This window comes from Urocampus carinirostris, chromosome 1 (assembly GCF_059441175.1).
Source record: "Urocampus carinirostris isolate Australia breed hairy pipefish chromosome 1, RoL_Ucar_1.0, whole genome shotgun sequence".
Taxonomy (NCBI): domain Eukaryota; kingdom Metazoa; phylum Chordata; class Actinopteri; order Syngnathiformes; family Syngnathidae; genus Urocampus; species Urocampus carinirostris.
The window spans coordinates 46,289,072-46,316,011 of NC_142349.1; the positions used below are offsets into that span (position 1 = coordinate 46,289,072).

Sequence of the window (26,940 nt, forward strand, 5' to 3'; positions counted from 1 at the left end):
AACAAATGTAAAAAATAAATATATTTTTCCTTTTATTTTATTCTATTTTTTTCTTGGAAAGTAAACATTCTGTACATCTATTTGGAATGTGGTGGCTGTTTTTTTAAATTTATGTTTTATTTTATTAATTTTTCACCCATTTTATGTGTTTGTTTATGTACATGTATTTGGCATTCTGTTGTGTTGGGTGGAAAGTAGTGATTTTGTTATTGTGTATTTAATGTTTAACACAGCACTGAGTTGTATTTCAGTGTTTGACAAGTGTTCTAAAAATACATTTTGATTTAATTATGCATACAAAAAATGCATTAGAAATGTGATCGAAGCAATTTTACATGTTTAATATAATGTGAAAAATTAATTTTTCAAATGTCAAAACTTTAGGTACAACCAATTTATACTACCTCTTCATTATACTATATCCTTGGAGCAAAATGAATGAATTGAGGTAGAGTACCCAACTATGATATGATACAATTAAAGTTTGCATAGTATACCAAAAATAAATGAGAAAACCTCCTTGGATTTATGCTGCTTATTAAAAAATTGACTTTGAGTGGGTGTGTTAATAGGTATGACCAGGACAAATTTATATTTCCAGGTGGAAAGCATTTTTTTTTTAAATAAAAATGAAAAAAAAAACTTTTAAAGGTAAAAAAATCTAGTAATTCAAACTCATTATACATTATTCATTTTATATATATATATATATATATATATATATATATATATATAATGTGTTATTAGCTGTACAACAAAGTTCCAATTACAACAATAAGTCACAAAAATGACTGACTGATACTAACACAATACACATACGTCTAGGAAAAGTACTTTACACACATGTGACATAATATTTCACAAATACAAATGAGCATGTCATTCGTTATTCAAAACGTGCACATGTACAAATCATAAAAAATGCTTAAATATTTACAATACAAAGTCTTAAATAAAACTGCAAACTATAATTTAAAAACAAGTTTTGAGACAAGAATAACATTCTTTGGCAACAACATTTCCTCCTGGCTTGCAACTGCGCCTAGGTCAAACAGAAAATATTTTTAATTTCATCTTTGAAGTGGAAGAAGTAATAAGACAAATCAGTGAACAAATTATCTTCAATACACTACTTAAAAACATTCAGAATCAAGTGTAGATTAAAAACTTTTAAAATAATTATACAATTTTCTTGAACCTTATGAAGCAGTAGAGGTCGACCGATTATCGGGCGGGACGATTATCCACACCGATATTTGACGTTACTCACCCCGCGTCTTCGAATTGTAAAAGGGACAGGGGGCGCATCCACTGAAGCAGGATGAATAACGTTAGAGCGGAGTAAACATGCCTGTGAATCAAGACCGCTGACAATATTTAAATTTTTAAAAGTCCATGATAGCAAAGCATGTTTGTAATTTAGAGACAACGTAAAAAGTGTAGTTAACTTGTTTTATGCAAGCACGTTTAGGTGGAGATTGATATATGAACTCTTATCATAACACTTGTTTGTCAATCAAGCGTGTTTGTGACTGAGAAAGCATAAAAAGCATGCTAAAGTTGAGGGCTGAGTGATTAGTTGTCACCATAACATAGGCTAGTTAATCTGAGCCCACCCTATTCAATTCGCGAGCTCTGTTGAAATTCCGATGCACTTTTTGTTTTAAGTTATTCTAAGTCATCTTTGTTGTATTGACATTTTTATTTATTCATTGTAAAAAAAAATCAAGGAGTTGCTGCTTAGCCTGATTTTATGTCCTGCACTGTTAGGTTTTAGTTTAAGTAAAATATTAGTCATGTTAGTTGTGTTGACATTGTAATTTGTAATAAAGTAAAAACCTTTGGGGAACTATTTACCGGTAAGTACTGTGCTCCAAATTTCCAATTTATTTACTGTAAGAGGTTTTCGAACGCTATAAAAGTTTTATTAGAATTTAGAACAAATATTCTTTGATTCATTTTGCATTATCAAACATTTAAGCCAATTTTCAAGCTCTTTTAGCAAATCAATATCCGCTCCAAATATCGGGAATCTGCCTCTTATTAATACTAACACTCGGTTTCGGCCCTGACAAACCCATATTGGTCAATCCTTACTAAGCAGTCTACTTATTCTTGAAATAATACTATGACGTTAACTTTACCGTTATAATGAACACACATTTTGTGAGAACTCAAAGCACAACATTACTTTAACTCATTTATTTAATGATGTGACATGGATTAAATTCAGGAAAAATAGAGGCAATAAATGAAGTAGGCAAGTGAGATAAAAATATGACAAACATCGAAAGTCTGCTCTGTGGCTTGGTAATGTAACAGTTTGATCTCTACAGCGACTTGTTTCACAAAAGGCACTACTCAAATAAATAAATAAAAATCTCAATAATTCCTCAAAACATTATCTGGCGCTCTGACTGACAGAAAAGCAAAAGGCACAGGATACAACCAACATTAACAGAGCATGGGCACCACCTGTCAATAAATAGGCAATATTTTTATTTCTAAGATATCAATACTTTTGGTTTATACTGCTTGTTTTTTTTAAAGAACAACTGTTGTCTTGCCTTTGAGAATACAATCCATTTGAATGGCATAACTTTTATACAGCATGATGGAATGTTTGTAGGCTTTTTTTTATTTCCATTTTGAAAACACAAAGGGAGGCAAAATATTAAAACGTGGATCATCAAAACTACAAGCTGACATGCTATTCACTGGCCATTTAAAAGTCAAACAAGTCGTAGAACCCAATAATGGAATTAAAAAAAGTTCATGGATTTCTAAAATACATTCTTAATGTATTTAATTATTGTTTCCCACGTGACTTTCAATGGCTGACCTGTTAAACGTTGATATCTGATAACCAAGGGCCAACCTGGTCACACTGTACCTCATAAACAAAAATAATCATCGCATTTTTTACAGAATATCACAACTTTTTTTCTGTTACATGACAAAAAAAAGACAGGCAATAAATTGTTACTAAGGAACACATTTGGGGAATGCTTTCACTCTAAAAAGGAATTCTGTTTACTGTCGTGTTCGTGACTTACTTTTGAAGATTAGCTTTCAACAAAAGTTTGAAAATAGTAAATAGGTACTGTATCTTCAAAGGTGGGGTGTGTGGTTGAGGTTTCCTTAAAAAGTTGAAGGTAGTAGAAAGTATGCTTATTCTTGATTTTCCATCGTCCATATCTGCTTTTAACTTACTTTTATCAGACCTGTTCGGGGCAGAACACATTAGATTCGAGGAATGGGGACAGGTGAGTGCTGAAGAGAGACTCATGCCTGTCCCTGCAGGTTTCTTCAAATTTTTATTTGTACGTGGAGCATAAAAATAGTTAAAGTAAGAAACGGCCTGATTCTAGTAAAGTCCAAACACTAAACCAAATGCCCAAAAAGATGAGAAAACAATAAGTGTTTCTTTTAGCGGTTTTGAGAAATGCATATACTTGCATGCACATCTTGAACAGGCTGGCAAAGGCTGCAATCATGACTTTAAGCCTGTAGATGGCGGCAGAGAGTAACAAAGTTATCAAATCCCAGCACCCCACCTTTAACTTTGGATAATACTTGAATGAAATAAATAAATATATAATTAAATCAAAGAAACATCCAACTTCTAAAATTGCAAACAGCACTTAATTGTATCAAGTCTTACAACAGAAATAATTAAAAGACTTAAGAATTGCTTTAATCCAAAGATTGATTCAAACACTGGAATAGTTGAAGCGTCCTTCTCACCTTTGTCATCCTCCCAAAATACCATTTCAATTGTGCTTGAACACGTGCTTTCCATTTTACGTGAAAAGAAAGAAAAAAAAGACAAATACCGTCCCTAGTCATCCTTTAGCTTTGTAGCTGATCTTATACAATGGGCGTAAAATTGCACATAGACACGTCGTGTATAATTTCCATGCAGTTAAAAATACTAAAAAGGCAGCCTTCACAAGTCTCTTAAACAGCTTTGGTGTTTTCATGATGGAAAAGGAAAGTAAGAGTAAGAAAGCACAATACTTTCCTCATGAAAGGTCAGCTTTTTGTTGATTAAAGGCAAAAAGTCATCCAACAAAAAACATGTAGTAGAGAGTTCATACATCTAAAGCATTTTGTTCCCTTTTAAGTGTTTTCAGAAAAAAGGCTGAAGTCTAGAAGACATTCTAAAGGCACTTAAAAAAAGACCGATTAAACGTGGAAAAAATCAAGTTTGCGGTTCGTTGTGTCATTCCTTCCCTTGACACCGACGAAGCCCGCTAAAAATGGCAGTTGCTCAAGTTGCCAGCATTGAAAACAAAAAATAACTACAAATAAAAACAAGCTTACCTTTGGGCTTTTCAACACGGCTTTTCAAGTTCTGAATATTGAACGTCGAGTATTTTCATCAATCTCGTGTTTTGTAGATTCAATATAAAAGGGGAACAGGCTCCCCAAACCTGACTGTGACAAAGCCTCAAAAGAACTAAAAGGAACAGTGTGTAATATTTGACCACTAGATATGACTGTATTGAGTAAAAATAAGAATATAATGAAAAATAGAAAGAAAAAATTACCAGAAAAAAAACTAAATAACAACGACTCAAAGGGGAAAAGAAAGATTAAAAGAAGAAAAGAGGGAAAACGCCTATAAAAAAGGAAAGGGGGAAATGAAAGGAAAGATCAAAAGAAAAAGAAAAGAAGAAAAGAAAAAGAGGAAAATAAAGGAAAATACAAGGACAAAGAAAACAAAAAAGGGAAAAAGGAAAATGAACAGGAATTAAAAAAGGAAAAAAAAAAGAAAAAAATACAAAGAAGTGGAAAAAAATAAAATAAAATTGAAAAGCGACAACTATTTAAAGGTATTCCCAAATTCGAGAGCATGTCAGGAATTAAATCAAAGTTTTTGCAAAAAATCTATATAAATTTCATCGGTATATACCAATTTAATTATTTTCAGAGGTATTTGAAGACAGCCTGTCTCGTCTTTGACTTCCTGAGCTGTGACGTCATCGGAGAAACATCAACACGCATGCAAGCCAGTCACCATATTGGTTTACGTGTTAGTTAGTCGAAAAAGTTACGAGTAATTTAGCCAAATTTTAATAGTTTTTGTTGAGACTACCTAGAAGTTGTGTCAAAAGGTGGATGCAGTAATGATACAACAAAGGCCGAGCAGCCAAGAAGCATCTAACTGGCAAAAATAATACACGCAAAGTCATCGAGGGCTAACCGGGACCCATCAACGAAAGGCGTCCACAGCTTCAGCTGAAAACGCAAAGCTAGCCAACCACAAAAAAACGCAGCGAGCAGCCGGGCTAACCGGTAACCAACAACGATTAAGGGCTATGGCGACAAATGCGAACCTGGCCCCGAATAAACCAAGGGAAATGGGAAATCAAAATCAGCTCTGACGCCAGGCAAGCTGGCCCAACAACACATTGTGTGCAGCCAAAGAGGGTCAACAAGGATCAAACAAAACATGAAGCTTTCAGGAGCCCGGACGCTAACAAGGATCTAGCCGGACAAAATTATACCAACTGTGACACACGCAGTGAAAAACACTAAAAAAGGCCACAATGGCCTACCTAAAAGGAGGCGAAAGCTAACCAGGAACGCACGCTGTAACAGCGGCAGGTAAACTTAACCCACGCAGCTTTTGGAGGTCGAAGCACGCAACAAAGCAGAAGTGAGCTACAAACATTGATTGTTTGAGAGCTGTCTCACATATTGTGTTAATGTGATTCACCACTTTGTAAGTGTTGGGTTCCTTCAATGACGTAACAGCTGTAGAAAAATTAAACCATATCGATCATCTTTGCGACTAATTTTTCTCAAGTCCTCCGGCGCGTGGAATATTTTACAACATACTTGCTTAATAGTGGGGAGGAACACTACTCGTTCTGTGCCTAATTGAAAGCAAAAAATTGGAAAAAGCATTACAAAAATTTCCATTAAAATGAAAGTTCATCCATCCATCACTAAGGTTGCAGGGGTGCTGGAGGCCATCCCAGTCATCTTTAAGCAGTTTGGGCAGGGGATGTCCTAAACTGGTTGCGAGCCAGTCGCAGGACCCACAGAGACATATGACAGCTCTCATTCATACATAGTAAAAGCTGCCAATTGATCTGCCATGCATGTCTTTGGAATGTGGGAGGACCAAGAGGAAAATCACGCAGGCACGGGGAGGCCGGTAGCTGTATTTTAACTTGGAGCGTCTGATTTTTGGGGCTGACATTCTGACCACTCGGATGTCGTGCCACATGGTAGGTCATGTATTTTTGCCTGTTATACAGATAAATATTGTTTTTTATTTAAATTAAATATGTTTTTTTTACAACTAGGAGGCACTAAATAATACACACTGTCCCTTTAAATTCTGTCGGATCCTGGAGTTAGTCCTTATGGGAAGTTCCTGTGGCATTCTGGACATGCTTCACCGCTGCCGAGACGGCAAGCCTGTTTTTACTGTGGGCCGACAGCGATCCCTCCGCATGCATGGACGTCAGACCACTGTGCGAAACAGAGCGCCTAGCATGGCAGGCCTGGGTGGACGGACGCCACTGCAGCCCGTCGGCCCTCTCGTGGCAAAGGCCCGTTTTCGCGGAGGATCCGGCACTGGCACTGGGCACCATACTGCTGCCCACCGCTGCCGGGCTCGGCACCATGCTGGCGATTTCGTCGGTGGGTGAGCGCCCAATGCTTCCGTCCACTTGCGCTCGGATCTCCGGGGACACAGACAGCTGGTACTGCGGCACCGGCCCACTGTTGCCGCATTTTGGGAAGAGAAAGGTCTTCATCTGTCCTTTCCCTTTGACGTTGACGGTACCGCGGTAGTCAAATTCGTAGGCCATGCCACTGAGCACGTAGTAGCTTTCCTCGCTGACTTGGACGCGGCACTCCACGCCGGTTGTGTCCATTCGAGAGGCGATGTTGACCGTGTCCCCCCAGATGTCGTACAGGAGCTTAGTGGTGCCGATGACGCCAGCAGTAAGAGGCCCGTGGTTAAAACCGATGCGGAGCTTGAAGCCGAAGCCCAGCATGTTCTTGTTGAAGTCGTCCACCACACGCATCATCTCTAAAGCAAAGTCAAAAAGGGCGCGCAGGTGAGCATGTGGGTGGGCGGCATCAGCGCACTGCTGGGCGTTGAGGCCCGCTGCTGCCATGTAGGTGGCGCCGATGGTCTTGATCTTTTCAATGTTGGCAAAGGCGGGCATCCGCAGAAGGTCGTCAAAGTCGCCTATCAGCTCGTTGAGGACCCGGTAACACTCCTTGCCGCCTTCGTAGCTCTCTTCGTAGAACTCGCTGAAGTTGACAATGCTGGCAAAGATGACGCCGACGTTGTCGTGGTTCTTGGAGTAACTCTGAGTCACCTTCAGCTGTTCCGCCACGTGGATGGGGATTATGTTTCGGAGAAGCCAGTCAGCCTGGTCCCTCATATTCTGGATCTTGATGCGATGCTGGTCGGCCTCCACATTGCCATGGTAATTGAGACGGTAACTCACCTCGAATTCGCGGTTGAGAAACCAGACCAGGAGGAGGAGTAGGAAAAAGGCCACACAGGACTCAGGGCCTAGCAGGTCTTTAGGGTTGGCTTCAACGTCCTTATCAGCCCAGAGCTTGTATTTGACGGCTGTGCTGTTAATCTGCTTGTCTGACCTGCAGAAGAAACAACATACAATGCGCTGGTTGGCCTCAAAGATTCACAAAATGTTTTCTATTAAACCAGTGGTCCACAACCTATTCTGTACGGACCAGTTGAATGTCTGAAAATAGTCTCGTGGCCTGGCCCAACAATAATATATCAACATTAACAGTTATAATATGAAAAACAAAATTAAGCCTAAATCCACTGTATAATCAATAGACCACTAGGGATATTTATTAAGGCATTGATAAAAGACATTACATTTTATCTCATTCTGTCACTATTTTTACTTATGGTTCCACATTGTACATAGTTTTGGCTCAAATCTTTCTATAATGCTCTATTACAAAGCTGCACTACATGACACCTTGAGTAAAAATATTGTGATGAAGAGATAAAATCCAATGCATTTTCCAACGTCATTTACATTCCTAGTGGTATAGCGCATGGGTGGCGGACAAGTTTGACACAAAGAGCCGACATTTTTAACTGTGAGAGTCAAAGAGCCACACCACACACTGACCTGCCATGACAGACGGACACACACAAACACACACAATAAAAAACATTATTTCCCATATCACACTCGTCTCCTTATAATACAACAAGGATTGTTCTTGTGTTGATTTCAAGGAAAGTGTCCACCCTCAATACATACTAAAAAAAAAAAAACCTAAACATGAAACGAGGCAAAGAGCAACAGCATATAGAAAATATGATGAGGCAAAGAGCCGCATTCTTACTGGCCAAGAGCCGCATGTGGCTCTAGAGCCACGTGTTCGCCACCCCTGGTAAAGTGGTTCGATTCCCATGCATCTGATGCTAAGCAAATGTACTCAGTGTTATTTGACGACTGATCTACCATTCCTCAAATATGATAATATGCGCAACCTAAATGTAATTATTTTGGGGGGTATAAATGAATGTATTCAATAGATACAATAAAATGAAAAATTAGGGAAACTTTTTTTGTGTGTGACCTTAAAGGTACATTGTGTATTAATAATGTTTCCAAGTACTAAAAAATATATATTTTATTGAAAAAGAAAATAGCTCATTAGCTCAGGAGGTAGAGCGCTCGTCTTGGGATCAAGAAATCGCAGGATCGATTCCCGGCTCCTCCGTGTTATTTGTTGAAGTGTCCTTGGGCAAGACACTGAATCCCCGATGCCCCCAATAAGCAGGCTTCATGGCTGCTATTGGTGTGAGAGTGTGTGTGTGAATGGGTATGTGTGAAGCACATTGTAAATCGCTTTGGGAGGTCTTCATTGACTTGAAAAGCGCTATATAAATGCAGACCATTTACCATTTGATTCGAATAATAAGCAAATTACATGAACAATTATGTGATCAGGGATTTTTCAGTCAAAAGAATTGTATTCATAACATGAGTCTCGGCGGCACGGGTGGTTAGCGGGCAGCCCCATGGTGCGGATTTTCACGGTTAAAGTCCAGCTACTGCAGCCTGACCGTGTGGGAGTTTGCATGTTCTCCCAATGTCTCCGGGCAGTCCGGTTTCCTACCACATACCCAAAAACCTGCAATTGGCCGGTCCAAATTGTCCCTAGGTGTGAATGAGCGAGTGAGTTGTCTGTCTCTGTGTGCCCTACGGCTGGGTGGCAACCAGTTCAGGGTGTCCCCTGCCAACTTCCCGAGGACAACTGGGATGGGCTCCAGCACCCCCGCAACCCTACAAAGGATAAGTAGTACAGATAATGGATGGATGGATGGATGGATGGAACATGAGGCTCACCCAGAGGGGACTGACATGTTTAATGTAATTGTGCTGCTACATGTACCCCCAATAAACAAAAAAAACTTGAAAGGCTAGGCAAAAGATTAGTAGAAAAATGGTGCGGTTTGGTTAAGGTTACTCTTTAGTGGCCTTTGTAACACTCAATTTTGGTTGCACTACACAATAAAGCGAGTGGTCATTTTTTAAGTGGAAAATCAAGTCTGTACAATATACACAGTGTCCTTCTAGGATTCAGGCGCGACTCCTGGCTAATGTAACAAACTGGGGAATGTTTTTATTAACAAATCAAAGATTAAATTCATCCTTATAAAAGCCAGAGCACTCTCTCCATCAGTATAATGTTTTTGTCCATCCTCCCATTGTTTGGTAAGGGGAAAACTAAGCTAAAACAGTAATTGGTGGTTTATTTTATTTAATGATATTTATATTGTAAAGTTAATACATATCTTAAGGTTTTCCAGATTAGGTATGGTACATGACTCATATAATAACTATACATTACATCTAGAATACAAGTGGTTGCAAGAGAGTCTATGGCAGGTATGTGAAACTCAGATTCTCTCTGGAGCCAGATCCAGACTTTCTGTTCTCAGACAGGCCGGATCAATAAAAGAATCCATCCATCCAGTGTCTTCCGCTTATCCGAGGTCGGGTCGCGGGGGCAGCAGCGTTAAAAGGGAAGCCCAGACGTCCCTATCCCCAGCTACCTCCTCCAGCTCATCCGACGGGACCCCGAGGCGTTCCCAAGCCAGCCGAGAGACATAGTCTCTCCAACGTGTCCTGGGCCGCCCCCGGGGCCTCCTGCCGGTGGGACATGCCCGGAACACCTCCCGAGGGAGGCGTCCAGGAGGCATCCTTATTAGATGCCCGAGCCACCTCAACTGGCTCCTCTCAACACGGAGGAGCAGTGGCTCTACATCGAGTCCCTCCCGGATGACTGAGCTTCTCACCTTATCTCTAAGGGAGAACCCAGCCACCCTGCGGAGGAAACTCATTTCGGCCACTTGTATTCGGGATCGAGTTCTTTCGGTCATGACCCAAAGTTCATGACCATAGGTGAGGGTAGGAACGTAGATCGACCGGTAGATCGGGAGCTTTGCCTTTCGGCTCAGCTCCCTCTTCACCACGACGGACCGGTACAGGGTCCGAATGACGGCAGACGCTGCACCGACCCGTCTGTCGATCTCCCGTTCCATCCTACCCTCACTCGTGAACAAGACCCCAAGATACTTGAACTCCTCCACTTGGGGCAAGACCTCCTCCCCGACCCGGAGGGAGCATACCACCCTTTTCCGACTGAGAACCATGGCCTCGGACTTGGAGGTGCTGATTCTCATCCCGGCCGCTTCACACTCGGCTGCGAATCGCTCCAGCGAGAGCTGAAGATCACGGCCTGATGAAGCCAACAGCACCACGTCATCTGCAAAAAGCAGTGACGCAATGCTGAGGCCCCCAAACCGGACTCCATCCCCGCCAAGGCTGCGCCTAGAAATTCTGTCCATAAAAGTTATGAACAGAATCATTGACAAAGGGCAGCCCTGGCGAAGCCCAACCCTCACCGGGACGAATCCGACTTACTGCCGGCAATGCGGACCAGACTCTGGCACCGGGCATACAGGGACCGCACAGCCCGGATAAGACTGTGCGGTACCCCATACTCCCGAAGCACCCCCCACAGGGCCTCCCGAGGAACACGGTCGAATGCCTTCTCCAAGTCCACAAAACACATGTAGACCGGACAGGCAAACTCCCATGCACCCTCAAAGACCCTGCAGAGTGTATAGAGCTGGTCCAGTGTTCCACGGCCAGAACGAAAACCACACTGTTCCTCCTGAATCCGAGATTCGACTTCCTGGTGGACCCTCCTCTCCAGTAGACCTGAATAGACCTTACCAGGGAGGCTGAGAAGTGTGATTCCCCTGTAGTTGGAACACACTCTCCGGTCCCCCTTCTTAAAGACGGGAACCACCACCCCAGTCTGCCAGTCCAGAGGCACTGTCCCCGATGTCCACGCGATGTTGCAGAGGCGCGTCAACCATGACACGCCCACAACATCCAGAGCCTTAATGAAGTCCGGGCGGATCTCATCGACCCCCGGCGCCCTGCCACCGAGGAGTTTTTTGACCACCTTGGTGACTTCAACCCCAGTGATACGAGAGCCCAACCCAGAGTCCTCAGGCTCTGCTTCCCCAGAGGAAGACGTGCCGGTGGGATTGAGGAGGTCTTCGAAGTACTCCGCCCACCGATTCACAACGTCCCGGGTCGAGGTCAGCAGCGCCCCATCGGCACTATACACAGTGTCGATGGCCCACCGCTTCCCCCCCTAAGACGCCGGATGGTGGACCAGAATTTCCTCGAAGCCATTCGGAAGTCGGCTTCCATGGCCTCGCCAAACTCCTCCCATGCCCGAGTTTTTGCCTCGACAACCGCCGAAGCCACATTGCGCTTGGCCAGCCGATGCCTGCCAGCTGCTTCCAGAGTCCCACAGGCCAGGAAGGCCCGATAAGACTCCTTCTTCAGCTTGACGGCATCCCTCACCGCCGGTGACCACCAACGGGTCTAAGGGTTGCCGCCGCGGCAGGCACAGACTACCTTACAGCCACAGCTCCGATCAGCCGCCTCGACAATGGAGGCGCGGAACATGGTCCACTCGGACTCGATGTCCCCCGCCTCCCTCGGGACATGGGCAAAGTTCTGCCGGAGGTGTGAATTGAAACTTCTTCTGACAGGAGATTCTGCCAGCCGTTCCCAACAGACCCTCACAACACGCTTGGGTCTGCCGGGTCGGGCCGGCATCTTCCCCCACCATCGAAGCAAACTCACCACCAGGTGGTGATCAGTTGACAGCTCCGCCCCTCTCTTCAACAGAGTGTCCAGAACATGCGGCCGCAGGTCCGACGAAACGACGACAAAGTCGATCATCGAACTACGGCCTAGGGTGTCCTGGTGCCAAGTGCACATATGGACACCCTTATGTCTGAACATGGTGTTCATTATGGACAAACCATGACGAGCACAGAAGTCCAATAACGAAACACCACTCGGGTTCAGGTCAGGGGGCCTTTCTTCCCAATCACGCCCCTCCAGGTCTCACTGTCATTGCCCACGTGAGCGTTGAAGTCTCCCAGCAGTACGAGGGAGACCCCAGGGGGCGCGCTCTCAAGCACACCCTCTAAGGACTCCAAGAAGGGTGGGTACTCCGAACTGCTATTTGGTGCATAAGCACAAACAACAGTCAGGACCCGTCCCCCCAACCGAAGGCGGAGGGAGGCTACCCTCTCGTCTACTGGGGTGAACCCCAACGTTCAGGCGCCGAGCCGTGGAACAATTAATATGCCCACACCGGCTCTGCGCCTCTTACCACGGGCAACTCCAGAGTGGAAGAGAGTCCAACCCCTCTCGAAAGGACTGGTACCAGAGCCCAAGCCGTGCGTAGAGGTGAGTCCGACTCTATCTAGTCGGAATTTCTCAACCTCACGCACCAACTCGGGATCCTTTCCTGCCAGAGAGGTAACGTTCCATGTCCCAAAAGCCAGTTTCTGTAGCCGGGGATCGCCGCGCCAAGGACCCCTCCCTTGGCCGCTACCCAGCTCTCTGCGCACCCGACCCCTTTGGCCCCTCCTACAAGTGGTGAGCCCATGGGAAGAGGGTCCCACGTCGTCCCTTCGGGCTGTGCCCGGCCGGCCCCTGTGGGTAAGGGTCCGGCCACCAGCCGCTCGCCAGCGGACCCCACCTCCAGGCCTGGCTCCAGAAGGGGGCCCCGACAACCCGCGTCCGGGCGAGGGAAATCGAGGACCAAAGTTTTGTGTCATCATAAGGGGTCTTCTGATCTGCGTTTTGTCTGGCCACTCACCAAGGACCTGTTTGCCATGGGTGACCCTACCAGGGGCTTAAAGCCCCCGACAACATAGCTCCTAGGATCATTGGGACACACAAACTCCTCCACCACGATAAGGTAGCAGATCAAGGAGGAGCAATAAATGATAGTCATTTATTGTAAATAAAAGAATGTCAACCTAAAATTTCTGTGATTTTTTTTTTTGCCTAGATATTTGCAGTAGTTTGAAATTATAAAAAATAAATTCAAAATTAAAGCGTTAGCAGTGCATGTGCAATAAGATTAGACGACATAAGATCAAACTACTGGGCTTACTATGGCTGACAGTATATTCTTTACTGCCCTCTAGCGGACAGAGGGAGCCTTTGGTTTAAATTTATTTTAAAAAATCATAACTTTTGATAGAAATGAACTACAGTAGACATACTCACATATTTATGGCAGGCCGGATTAAATTATCCAAGGTGCCGAGTATGTTTCACATGGCTGGTCGATGGGAACTGTAATGTTCATATATTTTGAAATGTTGGAGGAAACTGGGGTAGCTCGAGCACAAGGAGAACATACAGTATATACACTACACACAAAGGGACCCTTAGCTGAGATTTTGAACCCAAGTCCAACCTATTATCCCACCTTTTGTTAAAAAAAATTAGAGTGTAAATTAACTTACCAGAAAAAAAGATTTGCAGCAATTCTAGGAGAAATAAAATAAAACATACAAAACAATTATGAATACTTTTATTTAATCCGACAGCATATAAAGTCCAGTGTTTAATTCTTCATTTTTTTCCAGGTGACTTCTTTAATGATAATAATTCACATTGATTGAAATTGAAAAATAAAGCATTCTTTAAGAACATGTTTTGCAAATGCATATTTTTCTGCAATCAACAAATAAATAAGAGTATTTTATTTTGAGATTTCTGGTCTAAATATCAAAAGATGAAAAAAATTGTGCAAGTGAGTGTATAATACATTGATTTCAATTTTCATTCACATATCAGAGAAAGCTGATTTGTAATACATGTGTTTTGTGTTCCACGCAGGTTCATGGGACAAAAATATATCACTGCATAAGAAATAAAAGTTAAATCCCAAAACTGTCCTTATTTTCTAGTACTACAGGTAAATCAACTAATTTAATTGTTTGATTGTTTGTTGCTGTAGTCCACGCCTTTAAAAAAAAAAAAAAAAAACATATATATATATATATATATATATTGCTGCATGAAAAACTAACTTTAGTTTTAGTTTTTTTTTTAAATTGTTATTATTCATTCCTTTGATCTGGTATCAGAATTTAATTCGGTCAAACATTGAGATCTGCAAAAAGAGAGGGTTTATTTGCGAAAATAGGAGAACTGCTAAAATAACAGACACATGATGGCCAACATTGTCCTACCTGCAGGGAGATGTGAAGAGCAGTGAAAGAAGCACCATTCCAACTAAAGTTGCTAAGCTTGAGCGCATCCAGTAGGAGAGCTGGCAAGAGTTGCAGAACTGAATGATGGCAATGATGACAGCACAGCAAATGAACATAGTGACCTGGAAGTGGAAAAGGGTGGGAAGTGGGAAGACCATAGAGAATAATTATTTTAATTTGGCAAAAAAAATGTGATTAAGAATCAGTTATAAGCCATAATTATAAAGTGGTTACTATATGCTCCACCTGAATGGAGTGATGCATATCGCAAGTGACGTGCGAGAAGACGGCCAGAGCAGGAAGTGACACTGTAATGGCACCAATGAGGTGCCGCGGCATCCAACCGGACACAGCTTTCATCAACGTCCGTGTGCACTTCAGGACGCCGTCCAGGTAGAAGGCCACACTGGGAAAAAAAAAGTCTTAGTTGTGTTTAGTGGTTATATCCTGAAAGGCTAGTGGACTTTATGCATTCTAGGAGTTAATTTTAAATGGTAAAAAAAAAAAAAACTTTTTCTGATCGGGTTGTCACTTCAAAGGGACAGTTTGTAATAATTAGTGCCTCCTTGTGGTACAAAAAAAAACCCCTTTCATTCAGTATAAAAAACATTGATTGGAATACTATGCAAAAATACATGAACTATCATACAAATATTATTTTTCATTAAAAAAACATTATAGATTGAAAAATTGGTATATCTTTTACACTGTTGAAACTGCACTTAAGTCGGCGCCATGTTAGTCCTGAGTCCTGCCGCCACACTGTTCCATGTATCCCCAGCTCTCACTCGTACCAGACAATACAGTGTCTTCTAGTGATCAAATATTACACATTGGGGCTTTAAGTATGTGTTAACAATGCCTGAATGAGTTGAAATAGCCCTTATGCTTTATTTTCCACTGCACCAATCTGGCATTATCTTACTTTTATCAGAGCTGTTTAGAGTGGAAGACATTTGGTTCGAGGAATGGGGGCTAGGAGGAGTGCTGGAGAGTGACGTCATGGGTTTTTTGTTTTTAAGTATAGCATGAAAATTGTGAACGTAATAAAAGGGCTAAAACTGGCTGGCAACCAGGTTAGGGTGTCACCTGCCCAAAGATAGCTGGGATGGGCTTCAGCACCGCCGCGACTATAGTGCGGATAAGTGGCCAGAAAAGGTATGTATGGATATAAGGAGGCCTTCTTAAAGTAGAGTTTAAACCCCAGAAATGATGAAAAAAGAAGTTTATTCAAGCGCATCTAAGAAATGCACGCATCATGAATAAGCTGACAAAGACTCTAATCATGACTTTGAGCCAGGAGAAGGCGGTAGAGAATAAAAAACTTCCAAATTCCGTACAGCTGTGTAGGAATTGGTTTGCCTCCAGCAATATTATTAGCTATTCTAATAACCCGACAACTTTTAAAACACATACAGTACTGTACTTCTAGTGCCTCATTCAGTGATGTTAGCATTTGTTTTTTTACTCTTACCGTATAGTAAACAAGAGAGTGAGGGCCTCCAACAAGGCAGCTACTGCGGTCACAATGAGAGCAAAGGTGGGTGGACTCTGGTGAGAGACGATAGGGCGAAGGAAACAGGCCAGTGACAAAGCCACAAACACCAGAGAGCACAGCAGCATTTCCAGAAAAGAACTAAACGTTGGGCTGGCGAAGGTCTGCACTGATGCTTGGGCTTCCACCTGTAATGTCCCGATACAAAAAGCAAGTCAATGAAAATTCCAGATGGAGCCAATTCATTTGCTCAGTAAAAGTGCATTTCTGATGTGAACCAGCAGAGAGCACCGCAGCCTCACATGGAAATAACTGCCCTTTTCATTCCCTGCGGGTTTTTTTTCCCTCTGCCGCAGTCTTCAGAGCATAAAAAAACACAAATCCATCGACAAACAAACTCAAAAGAAACAGCAATATTCTGACAGTCAAGTCATGTTTACTTGTGACACTCTTAATCACAAGGAATCTCAAAGGGCTGCACAGACCACAGATTATTGCAAACTACAGACTATTATTACACCAACAGCAACACTAGGGATTAATAATAAGGGAATTATACCAAATGGCACAATGGCTATCCCTTAATTTGTGCATGTATAAAGCAAGGCATGAAGCCATATTATTTCTCAGAGAATAATTTATCGTTTTTTTTTTCGTTGCAAACGCAGCGAGCGGTTTGACGTAGTGAAAGGAAGTCCGTCTCTAATTAAAGAACCGGCTTTTTCGGCTCAACTCATTAAAGAGAGTCGGCTCTCAAACGGCTCACTTGCTTTGATGCATTATATTACGAATTATTATGTTGTATAAAGAAGTTAAGAAAAAAAGGAAGTCTAAAATGAGAAAATGAAAAAAGACAGGTTTGTGGTTATCCCTTTTAATCAGTATATTACCAACAATAATTTAATACAGAAAATGAATTCCTAATTTGAATAAGAAAATGTATATTCTACTACCGTATTTTCCGCACTATAGGGCGCACCCCCAAAAAATAGCTTTTGGTCCTATATCTTCCATTCATAAGGCGCACCGGATTATAAGGCGCTACAATGGGAACGTGGACAAAACAGTCAGATAGTTCAGTCCAACTTATTACCCCCTTAACATTTCGAAAGCTTGCAAAGAAGCAAATACGTGTCGCAGACACGTGCGGATGCGGTGTCCGTACGATGTTACTCAAATGCACCGTTCCAAATAACATTCGGAAGGTTAAAGTCTTGGGATTCAAAAAATGCCAACCATCCCTTAGTTTCTATTTTCTTTTTCGCTCGCAACTTTACTGTGCATATGAAAATAAACACTTGGAATTGAGTTTAATTTAAAAAAAGACCCATCACAGAAACATCAATATCACTCTGAAACACGATACTGGGAAAATATATAGCCGGAGTAGCTCACCGAAGTCGTTGCGTTCAATAATAATGTGCAACCATGGTCCTCTTATATCCGTGAGTGTAGTAAATCCAGGAGAGTAAAATATTTACAAATACAGTACAGAATAGTAAAATACTGTTTACTCTATGCCATAGTTCTACTGAACATGCTATTCACATTCATCTTTTTCGGCCAATTGCAGGCTTTGTTTTGTCCCTTTAGCCTATGCAAGCCTGTAAATGATAAAAAGGATCCGCCCCCTTTACCTCCGAATAACTTTAGCCAATAGTGATCGATTCAACTGATGATTGACACATCTTTTTCGGCCAATTGCAGGCTTTGTTTTGCCACTTTAGCCTATGCGAGCCTGTAAATGATAAAAAGGATCCGCCCCCTTTACCTCCGAATAACTTTAGCCAATAGTGATCGATTCAAATGATGATTGACACATTGGTTAGCCAATGAAACGCCGGTATATAAATCCAAGCATACACCGCGGACTACTTCGCGTTCGGGGGAAAATCTAGTCGGTGGCTGCTTGCATTAGTTGCAAGACTTTGCGACTTAATATTGATCCATATATAAGGCGCACTGTATTATAAGGCGCATGGTCAGCTTTTGAAAAAAATTAAGACTTTTAGGTGCGCCTTATAGTGCGGAAAATACGGTAATTATACAGTATTTGCATGTATTTTTTCCTTCTACAGTGAACTTCCAAGCTACTTAATTTTTGAACTTTTTTTTATAATAAACCTCATTCATGTCGAGCAAGTAATTAATCATATATATGATATAACGAAACATATGTACAATATAACATAAATAAAAACGTTTGAAAAAAAAATATGGTGTAAGATTTTTTTTGTATTTTGTAAGGGAAATACGACAGTTTGTGAGGGCATGGAGCCGTGGAGGTTGACAGGTATGAATCTCTAAAAGTTATTTCATAATTAAAAACCAACAAAAAAACATTATTGTTGTGTTTTTAGGGCTGTGGAAAGGCCATGCAGTGCTTAATACAGTAATTTGAGGAAATCTGCTCAGGTATACATCTGAACCTTATGCATTTTCCTTTTATTTGTTGGTATTCACAATTGCCAGGGAAAGACATGAAGTGCATGTTTTATGTCAATAATTCATCAAATAAGTACCACTCTAATGCAATTGAAGAAACACCAAGTTCCATGAATAAAAAGTAAAAATACTGTTTAGTAGGGCGTCATGTGACACTTGATGAATGCTGTGGCTGAAGGCGGCTTTTATGTGAGTGTCCTCCAAAGTGAGTTTATGTTGCAGTGATTTTCAGGACTCCACTAAAGGACTGACATTTCTATAGGCAATTGATGTTCTCATTTTCCTGTGCAAGGGCTTTGCAGGATGCACATGTTCTTTCTAAAAAATACTCCTAAAAACCTAGCATAATGGGTGAAAAAATATTTCCACATTTTGCAATTCTGTATTTTACAATGCTAGAGAACTCTTCACATTTGTATTTTGTGTTCAAGCTAAAGCAAGAAAAAACCCCAACAAAAACAAAAACAAAAAAACTGTCGAAACACACTATGTTGAGGTTTTTCAAAACTCTATTTGGACAATAGCATCAATTTTGTGCGATTTGTTGGAAATTACGAACATTGGATGGTAGAAGAGCATCCAGTTATTTTCAGTGTTTTTTGAAAATATATTTTCACTATTTTCACTGTAGAGCACGTGTAGCAAGGAAACCACAAAATCCTTTAAAAACAGTCCTGTTTAATTTATAAACTGTCAAAATAATAGGCATGAGTCGTAAGGACAATCCTTGCAAAAAAACTACCTCCTCTTGGTAGCTTATCCGGTAGGCAGACTCCAGGCTTTTGTCCAGGAAAGTGAGGCACAGCTTGTTAATAGGCGGTCTGTAGAAATAGTCCTTCATCAGACTGTCAAAGGAAGACAAAACAGTGCAAATTATCTCAAATGTGCCCTTCGCGGAGAGCAAAGTGACTGTAATAACATACATTTTCTAGAAGGCTGGTTGAATTTTTGTCTGTCCTCACCTGTCCCCTTTAATAACGTCCACAAAGTGCGCATCACTTCTCTCACGGAAATTCTTGGAGCGCAGCGGGATGAGTGCAGAATGGTCCATGCCCAAAGCCCCTCCAGCCAATGTCTTCTTCTCCTTCTCCTGCAGCATCTCGCACAGAGACGTTTGGCTGTTGTTCAAAGGTTCCAGCCGGGGAGTCAGCAGCCCACTCAAAGCCTTTGGGCCAAAGCCCACAGACACCTCTAGGGTTTCCTTTACACTCGAAGTGTCCTGAGCATATACATCATAACATGAACCCTGAGGTACTGCTCACAATGGGTTGTTGAAGCAGCTGTCTAACCTTGCTGTCACTGGTATTGTGGTCTTCTAGGCACCTGTGCCTCATGTCGGCTTCCTCAAGCAGCTTTTGGTCCCCTGATATGGGGACAACACTGCAGGTTTGACACGAAGGCTGCAAGGAAGGAGAGGAAAGCAAGGAGGCATTTATTTGCATTTGGGAGTACGCCTACCGGAATGTTTCGTGCTGGAAAGAATTGTTTTCCACTAAATGAGATTGTTTTTAATATGGCACAAGAAACTCCTTTGACAGACTGTTAATATGTACAGTTTTGGTTCGTAGTGGGTTAAAAATTAACCTGCCTACTTTATAGGTGTGACAATCTGTTTTTTTTTTAAAGTACAATGACTTTAAAAGGAGGTGGGTGGTTGCTTGTTTTGAAGGGCTTACTTTTAAATTTGTACATGGAAAAAAAATAGTGATGTGTGAGTACCTACATATATTATCGATAACAGGCTGTCTATATGTCAAGGTATTGGTGCTCGCAACAACTGTTGATATTGGTTCCAGGCCCAAAGTTGGTGGCCATACATTCAGGAACAAAAGGCATGTGTCCCTGACAGCTGGCCAGAGAGCTTTTTTATTCACTGAGGTGTTTTTTAAAAACATCTCTGTTATTCAAAAATTAGAAGTACCTAATAAATCCCCGTTCATTTTTATCTTGGGAAAATTTCCGACATTCAGATCTATAAATCCTTGTATTGGGGGGAGTCTAGTTTATGAGAAGTACAGTAATGATGGCATTGTCATTTTAGCAATAACAATTTGTATAAAAAATAAGCAGTAACATAATTTAATAATATATTCAGAAATCCAAAATAAAAAGCTAATAATAATAACTAGAGGAATCTGGATAGTAAGAATAAACCCACATTAAAATCCATTAGTCAAAGGCTAGATAAAGTAAAATATACAGAAACAACAAGTGAATCATCCTTAGGGTATTCTATTGATTTTAGAAAAGCAACTTTATCTTCATTAGTCAAATATTTTCAATTTATTTTTGAATATCTAAGGTTTTAAGGTTAAGATGTGTGCCTAGTGAAAACGTTTTTAAATATTTTTTTAAACACATTGGTAAAACTATTTTATTGTCTAAAGACTTGAATTATGATACAGTATTTCATGGACAATTTAGAAAGAGTACTGCATATTGTAACATGCATGGTAGTTGAAATGTATCATTCAAATTGTACATTTTCTCAAAATTGAATTAACATGCAGGATAACAAAATTTTCAAAGCAAATATTGAGGGGCAGTTATCTTAAATCCTGGGACATGAATGTCAACATTTCAGAAGATTGGCTGACCTGACTTCTGTGATATTTGAGAATAATACAGCACTGGTGGGATACATTCATATGTTGATATTTGTCAGGTGTCAAAAGGCTCATACAATCTGATAATGTTGGTGCCAACATTTATGGAAAATGCTGTTTTCAGACAACAATATCAGACCATATGGGTATTTGGTGGAGAATGTCTGCATCCGCTACCTGCATTAATGCTTTAGCTGGTGTACAAACATTTTTATGTAGAATAAAGAACTTTGAAAATCCCCTTGAGCTGCACCCAAAAAGGATAACTTGCCATAAAGGGATAGAGGTCATCAAGGCCTGATAAGTACTTGCCTCCTCCCAGCATGTCTCAACTCATACATATTAGGGGCGCCTGCCCCCAATTGACTCCAGCTTCTAGTCATCCTCCGCCCTGCTGCAGTATAAAAAAAATCCACCCAGTGAAGCAAACGCTGGCTTTTCAAAAAGTTGAAAAGAGGCTCGACGGGAGTCTGCACAAGCACGAGGTGAATATTAACAGCGGCTGTTGCGAGATCCCTTTTGAAGATTTTTACGCTCTCCAGATGCAAATGAGGAAATTCTCCACAAAGCCAAGATAAAGGAGACGTGTTGGACATGCTCATGATCGTTATTACGTCAATGGTTGGCTAAAGTTTGTTAAGTTTCATTACTGTTAGCTCTGATTGTATTATTGTACTTTTGTAATGCATTGGCTAGAAATATTGAGCATTACGGAGACACTCACAGTTTAGTATTTCTATTTTCAAAGATTCTTATCACCTTGTTAACCACTCAATTATTGGCCTGAGGAAAACTGCTGCATTGTCATGTTTGTTTTAGTCCGGTCTATTTGATGTTCCTTATTTTATTGTGTCACCTTGATATGTTAAACACTCCTTCCCAAACAACTCTGTGTCTGAATTGTTTGTATTAAAAAGTGAGAGCTGCTGAGGTTCTGTTCAGATGATAATTAGGCTTTGACCGTGACACATCTCCTCATGAGCAAATCTTAATGTCTTGTCTCTTATTGTTTGTTTTATTCAGATGTGTAGAGTCATTGACCTAACATTCTTTTTGTCCCTTGAGCAAGATCCCAAAACACCAAAAGATTCCCAGTTTTAGAGTCGACGTCCAGGAAGACTGTGGCCATGGCAAGGCAGACCTGTTTAGTACGTTTCATTTAGAGGTGTAAGGTAATAGACCTGACAAGATCCTATGATCACGACATTTAACATTTTAAATATGACAAAATCCAGAGGAACTACCACTGTCAAAAATTCCAAAAAGTCCAATGCCAACTGTATTGAAAAATGGGTTTGCTGCTAAATGTTATTACACCACTTTTCAGTGCAGGAGTTTTACAAAAGAAATGAGACCGAAAACTTAGGCCAGTCCCTTAGCTTTACCTTGTAAATATTTTTGTCTATATTCATCTGGACATTCATTGATTTTCTTTTTCGTTTTTCTGTCTACGTGAAAAATGTATTCGTAGACAGGTATGTAGTTGCACATCAAGGTTTCGAATTTTACTACGGATTTAATATTTTACAGTTGGAGTCTTATATAGTCCGTATCTCTACAATCTTTGCTCTCAGCTGCAATGGGTAAGAACAGCATGATGCTATTTGGAACATAAAAACTTCTTATACAACTAAACCAAAGGTTAATAAAATGATATCCTGCACGACCGTTTAGGTACAAACTTTCTTAAAGACCTGTTCACTCATTATCGACTCCGGTAATTGATATTAGGGTCCTTTTTCAAGACAGCAGAGAGGCAGGAGCTGTAGCACCACCTAGTATGTATCTGTGCAGAGCCAGGGTTTTATAAGTATGCAGCGGAGTCAGAATTTTGAATTTCTGCCCTTAACTAGTAAGGTACCAAATGGGGCCACATTGTGACTGGTAGCACCAAAAGGGGAAACTAACGTTATTATTACTTCATTATTTTCATTCAAGTAACTTGAGGGATATATTGTGCCTTTAAAATTAGTTTTCATGACTTAATTGACTGGTTTTGCGGTAAAACACTACTTTGACTATGTTTTATTGAGCGATATTTAGCTTAGCATGATTGTTCTATGCATTCTCCTTTATTTATTAGGTAGTACATTTAACCATATATTATTTTGTTTTATCTATTTTTAATGAATGACGGATTTCTTCCATGGTTTGAGACCAGGTGGAAACTTTTTTTGGCCTGGAGACGGATGGCCGCCACCAGGCTGTACTTGCCCAAATCACACTCCAGGAAATGGTGCCCCTACGATCTTAGTGGTTAAGGGATCCACTCAAACACCCACTAACCCCATTCTTGTTTTAGGCGATTTGTAAAATAGGATTAACATGAATACCATTTTATTTAATTGTGTTCACACCAGATAAGATTAGATTACTTTATATAAAAAGCAAAAATTGGCAAAAATGCTCCTACTGTGTAGTGGGTAGTGTTGCATCGCTATTTTGCAGTTCAGTCAAAACACTATGGCAGATAGGCCTGTCACGATAGCAAATTTGGCATGACGATAATTGTGCTGAAATTTATTGACGATAAATTATATAGACATTTTTGAAAATCATATTTTTTCTTGATTTATCACGTAATAATTGTTTACCGTCATGTCGAAACAATCAGCTCAATTTCTTAAAGCAATGAGATAATAAATAAGGTAATTAATCATAATGAAAATAACATACAACAAAAACAGACCTTGTGTTATATTTCATCAAATAGGATAACTATAAAGAAATCAACTTTTCAATTAACCCATTATATCAAATGGCGTCAGAGGTCTCTGCAAACATCATTCCACATCAATAAATAAATAGTAGAGAGAGTTATTGCTCACCAGGTGAGCAAAAATAAATTATACATGAACAAAAAATGCAGACTATCCATAGGCCTAGAATTACCATACCAGCTTTTGCTTGATGATAATTGAGTAACAAATTATTGACAATAATCAATGTTACTGACAAAGTATTCACACGAGGGCCAATCGATCTGCGGCTGAGCACTGCACGGATTTTGCAACTGTGTTGTCGAGTTGCCTTACCATAACAATGTTGAACCGACAAAACCAATGCCTTCCTATAATGACGGCTTTTTCGTCAGGGGAATGTCAGGATTTAGCATGGTACAGAATAAATAGCCTTAGAGTAAGTCACCCTTAAATTTTTTAAGTGGTTGCAAATAAGAAAATGGACCAACATTGTTTAATTGTGTTTGTCTAATGTATCATGTCACAAATTGATAGCTTGCAAGATATCTATACAGCAAGGTTGTTTTCAACCGTTTTCGTTCACTGTCAATGCATATTTCTGTGCCCTGAGCGGAACTCTATTGATCTTAAATAAGGTCAATTTCCCCAGATCATGTGTGCCAATCATTGCATTGAGTGGAGAACTGTCATCTGCAATGGCGTTTCCAGTTCTTTACGATTTAGTCATTTACGTACTCTAATGAAGACGGGTGCTGAGGTAATCGCGGTAAATAGCTATTCACTCCCAGCATGAAAAATGATTTGCTTGCGCAGAACAGATCATGGAAACGGAAATGGCAAAAGGCTATCTTGTTCCCTCCCCTAAAGGGAAGAAAACTGTGGATGCGAGCACACACATTATTAGAACCTCTGCAACACCCACATAAGCAGAGGCAAATAGATGGATATCAAAGAGACCTTTAACAGTGCATGTAATTCTCCGGTTGTTCCTCAGACTCAGAATGATTCTTAATATTATTAAGGTAATGGATCATTTTCAAACACTTACCAGTCGAAAGCTGGAGGCTGCTCCATTTCGGGGTTGCACACCCTTTGAGCAGCACTTCACGTTTACGTGCTCAGAGGGCGACAATGCTGACTGGGAACAGCTGTGGGGAGGGGGCTTCTCCAGCTTCCTTCGAGAAATCAGGTATGTCCTCAGGCCTATAATGTTCCAGATGAAGAGATGCAGTGGTTTTAAAGTGCAGTTAATGATAGGGTAACCAGCGTTTAGCATCTATGTTCTATACATTTATTTGTTATCAAGGATATACTGACACAAAAGCCGGCTCTTGCCTTTTAGGGCGTCTCATGTAACAATAAGCATGTAACACAGTCCAATAATTATCGCAGGATTTACTTTAAATGTAAGCCCACCCCTTATATGATTATCACAATTTGTTGGATATCAATCACAAAATCCATAGGTAATAGGCCAGATGGAAAGGAAATACATAAATACACGTTATAAAAGACATGTTACTGAGTGAGACCCCACACATCACAACAACAAAATTGCAATGTTTGTGTTTGGTGTTATTTATGTATGGTGTGAAGACAACACAGAAAAAAACACACATGCATGTACTGTATATTACATTCAAGGTTGTATTGAAAGTGTTTTGCCATCAACACCGTATAGTGGAGGTGGAAAGCTGCTGACAGCATTCGCGTGGTGGGGGTCCGGTTTGGAAGCCTCAGCATTGCATCGCTGCTTTTCACAGATGATGTGGTGTTGTTGGCTTCATCAAGCTGTGACTTTCAGCTTTCACTGGAGCGGTTCACAGCAGAGGGTGAAGCTGCTGGGATGAAGATCAGGACCTCCTAGTCTAAGACCATGGTTCTCAGCCGGAAATGGGTGGCATGCTCTTTCCAGGTGGGGACGAGATCCTCCCCAAATGGATACATCGGTTGATCAACGTTCCTACCCTCACCTATGGGTCATGACCATAATAACAAGATCCCGGATGCAAGCAGGGTGCCTGGGCTCTCCCGTAGAGAGGGGGTGAAAAAGCTCGGTCATCCGGGAGGGACCCAGTGTAGAGCCGCTGCTCCTCATTAAGAGGAGCCAGTTGAGGTGGCTCACGCATCTGTTAAGAATGCCGCTTGGACCCATCCCTCGGAAGGTGTTACGGGCATGTCCAACTGACGGGAGGCACTGGGGACAACCCAGGACACGCTGGAGAGGCTCTGTCTCTAGACTGGCCAGGAAACTCCTCTGGGTCCCGTCGTATGAGCTGGATTAAAGCGCTAGGGAAAGGGAGGTCTGGGCTTCCCTGCTGAGGCTGCTGCCCCCAGGACCCGACCGCAGGTAAGCAGAACAAAATGGATGGATGGATGAATTTGAAGACAATTAATTTTCACTAATGCAAACATTTAGAATACGCTAAATCAAAGTTTGTCAGCAAAGCTCTTTAGGCTTTATAATAAATGATAATGTACATCGCCATACTGAGAATCTTGTTACCTCAAGCACATACCAAAGATCGATGGAAAAAGGAAACTTTTGTAACCAAATGTGGCTAATAAATAAGTGCTGAATTACTGTGTTCTTCCTCATTGCAAATTAACTGTGTGTCCAAGATCAAGAGTAAAGGACTTTAGCAATGTTTAGCCGCAGTGAAGATAGGATTTTTGGGGAGCCATCGTTTTATCATGCAAGAAACTGATATCAAATATATAGTTGGCTGGGCAAGTGACATGTATCATGTTACTATGGCATGACAACTACAGTGGTTTTATAGAAAGGAGCATAGACAAAAAAAAACACACACCCGCTAAGATATTAAAAACTATATGAATTTTGGAAAATAGACTTCATACACTACATTTTATGTCTAAAGCATTGCTTCAATTCAGTTTTTGTAGTAGTTGAGGGGAAAAAGCTCTAGAAAGTAGAATCAAATTATTTACGAACATGAAGTTTGTAAGACAAAATAACAATATAACAAAACAAAAATTTCCCAATAGTATTACAAAAGAGGATTTATAATAGAAAGGTGATCCTGT

General features: G+C 41.0%; 1 protein-coding gene across 2 annotated transcripts in view; it reads right to left on the bottom strand.

Moving 5' to 3' along the window:
• Positions 1 to 820: 820 nt before the first annotated feature.
• adcy9b (adenylate cyclase 9b) overlaps positions 821 to 26,940 on the bottom strand; it is a 59,451-nt gene continuing 33,331 nt past the window's right edge. Inside the window, exons 2-10 of one of the 2 annotated variants that reach the window (XM_088342371.1) lie at positions 24,941 to 25,095; positions 19,874 to 19,984; positions 19,547 to 19,803; positions 19,327 to 19,429; positions 16,119 to 16,327; positions 14,891 to 15,050; positions 14,624 to 14,766; positions 13,892 to 13,915; positions 821 to 7,635 (exon numbers count right to left, since the gene is read on the bottom strand). In XM_088342371.1, the coding sequence (XP_088198497.1) occupies positions 6,372 to 7,635; positions 13,892 to 13,915; positions 14,624 to 14,766; positions 14,891 to 15,050; positions 16,119 to 16,327; positions 19,327 to 19,429; positions 19,547 to 19,803; positions 19,874 to 19,984; positions 24,941 to 25,095 (2,426 nt within the window). In that variant the 3' untranslated portion in view covers positions 821 to 6,371. The remainder of the gene's footprint in view (positions 7,636 to 13,891; positions 13,916 to 14,623; positions 14,767 to 14,890; positions 15,051 to 16,118; positions 16,328 to 19,326; positions 19,430 to 19,546; positions 19,804 to 19,873; positions 19,985 to 24,940; positions 25,096 to 26,940) is intronic. The other variant, XM_088342379.1, reaches the window with a different exon arrangement.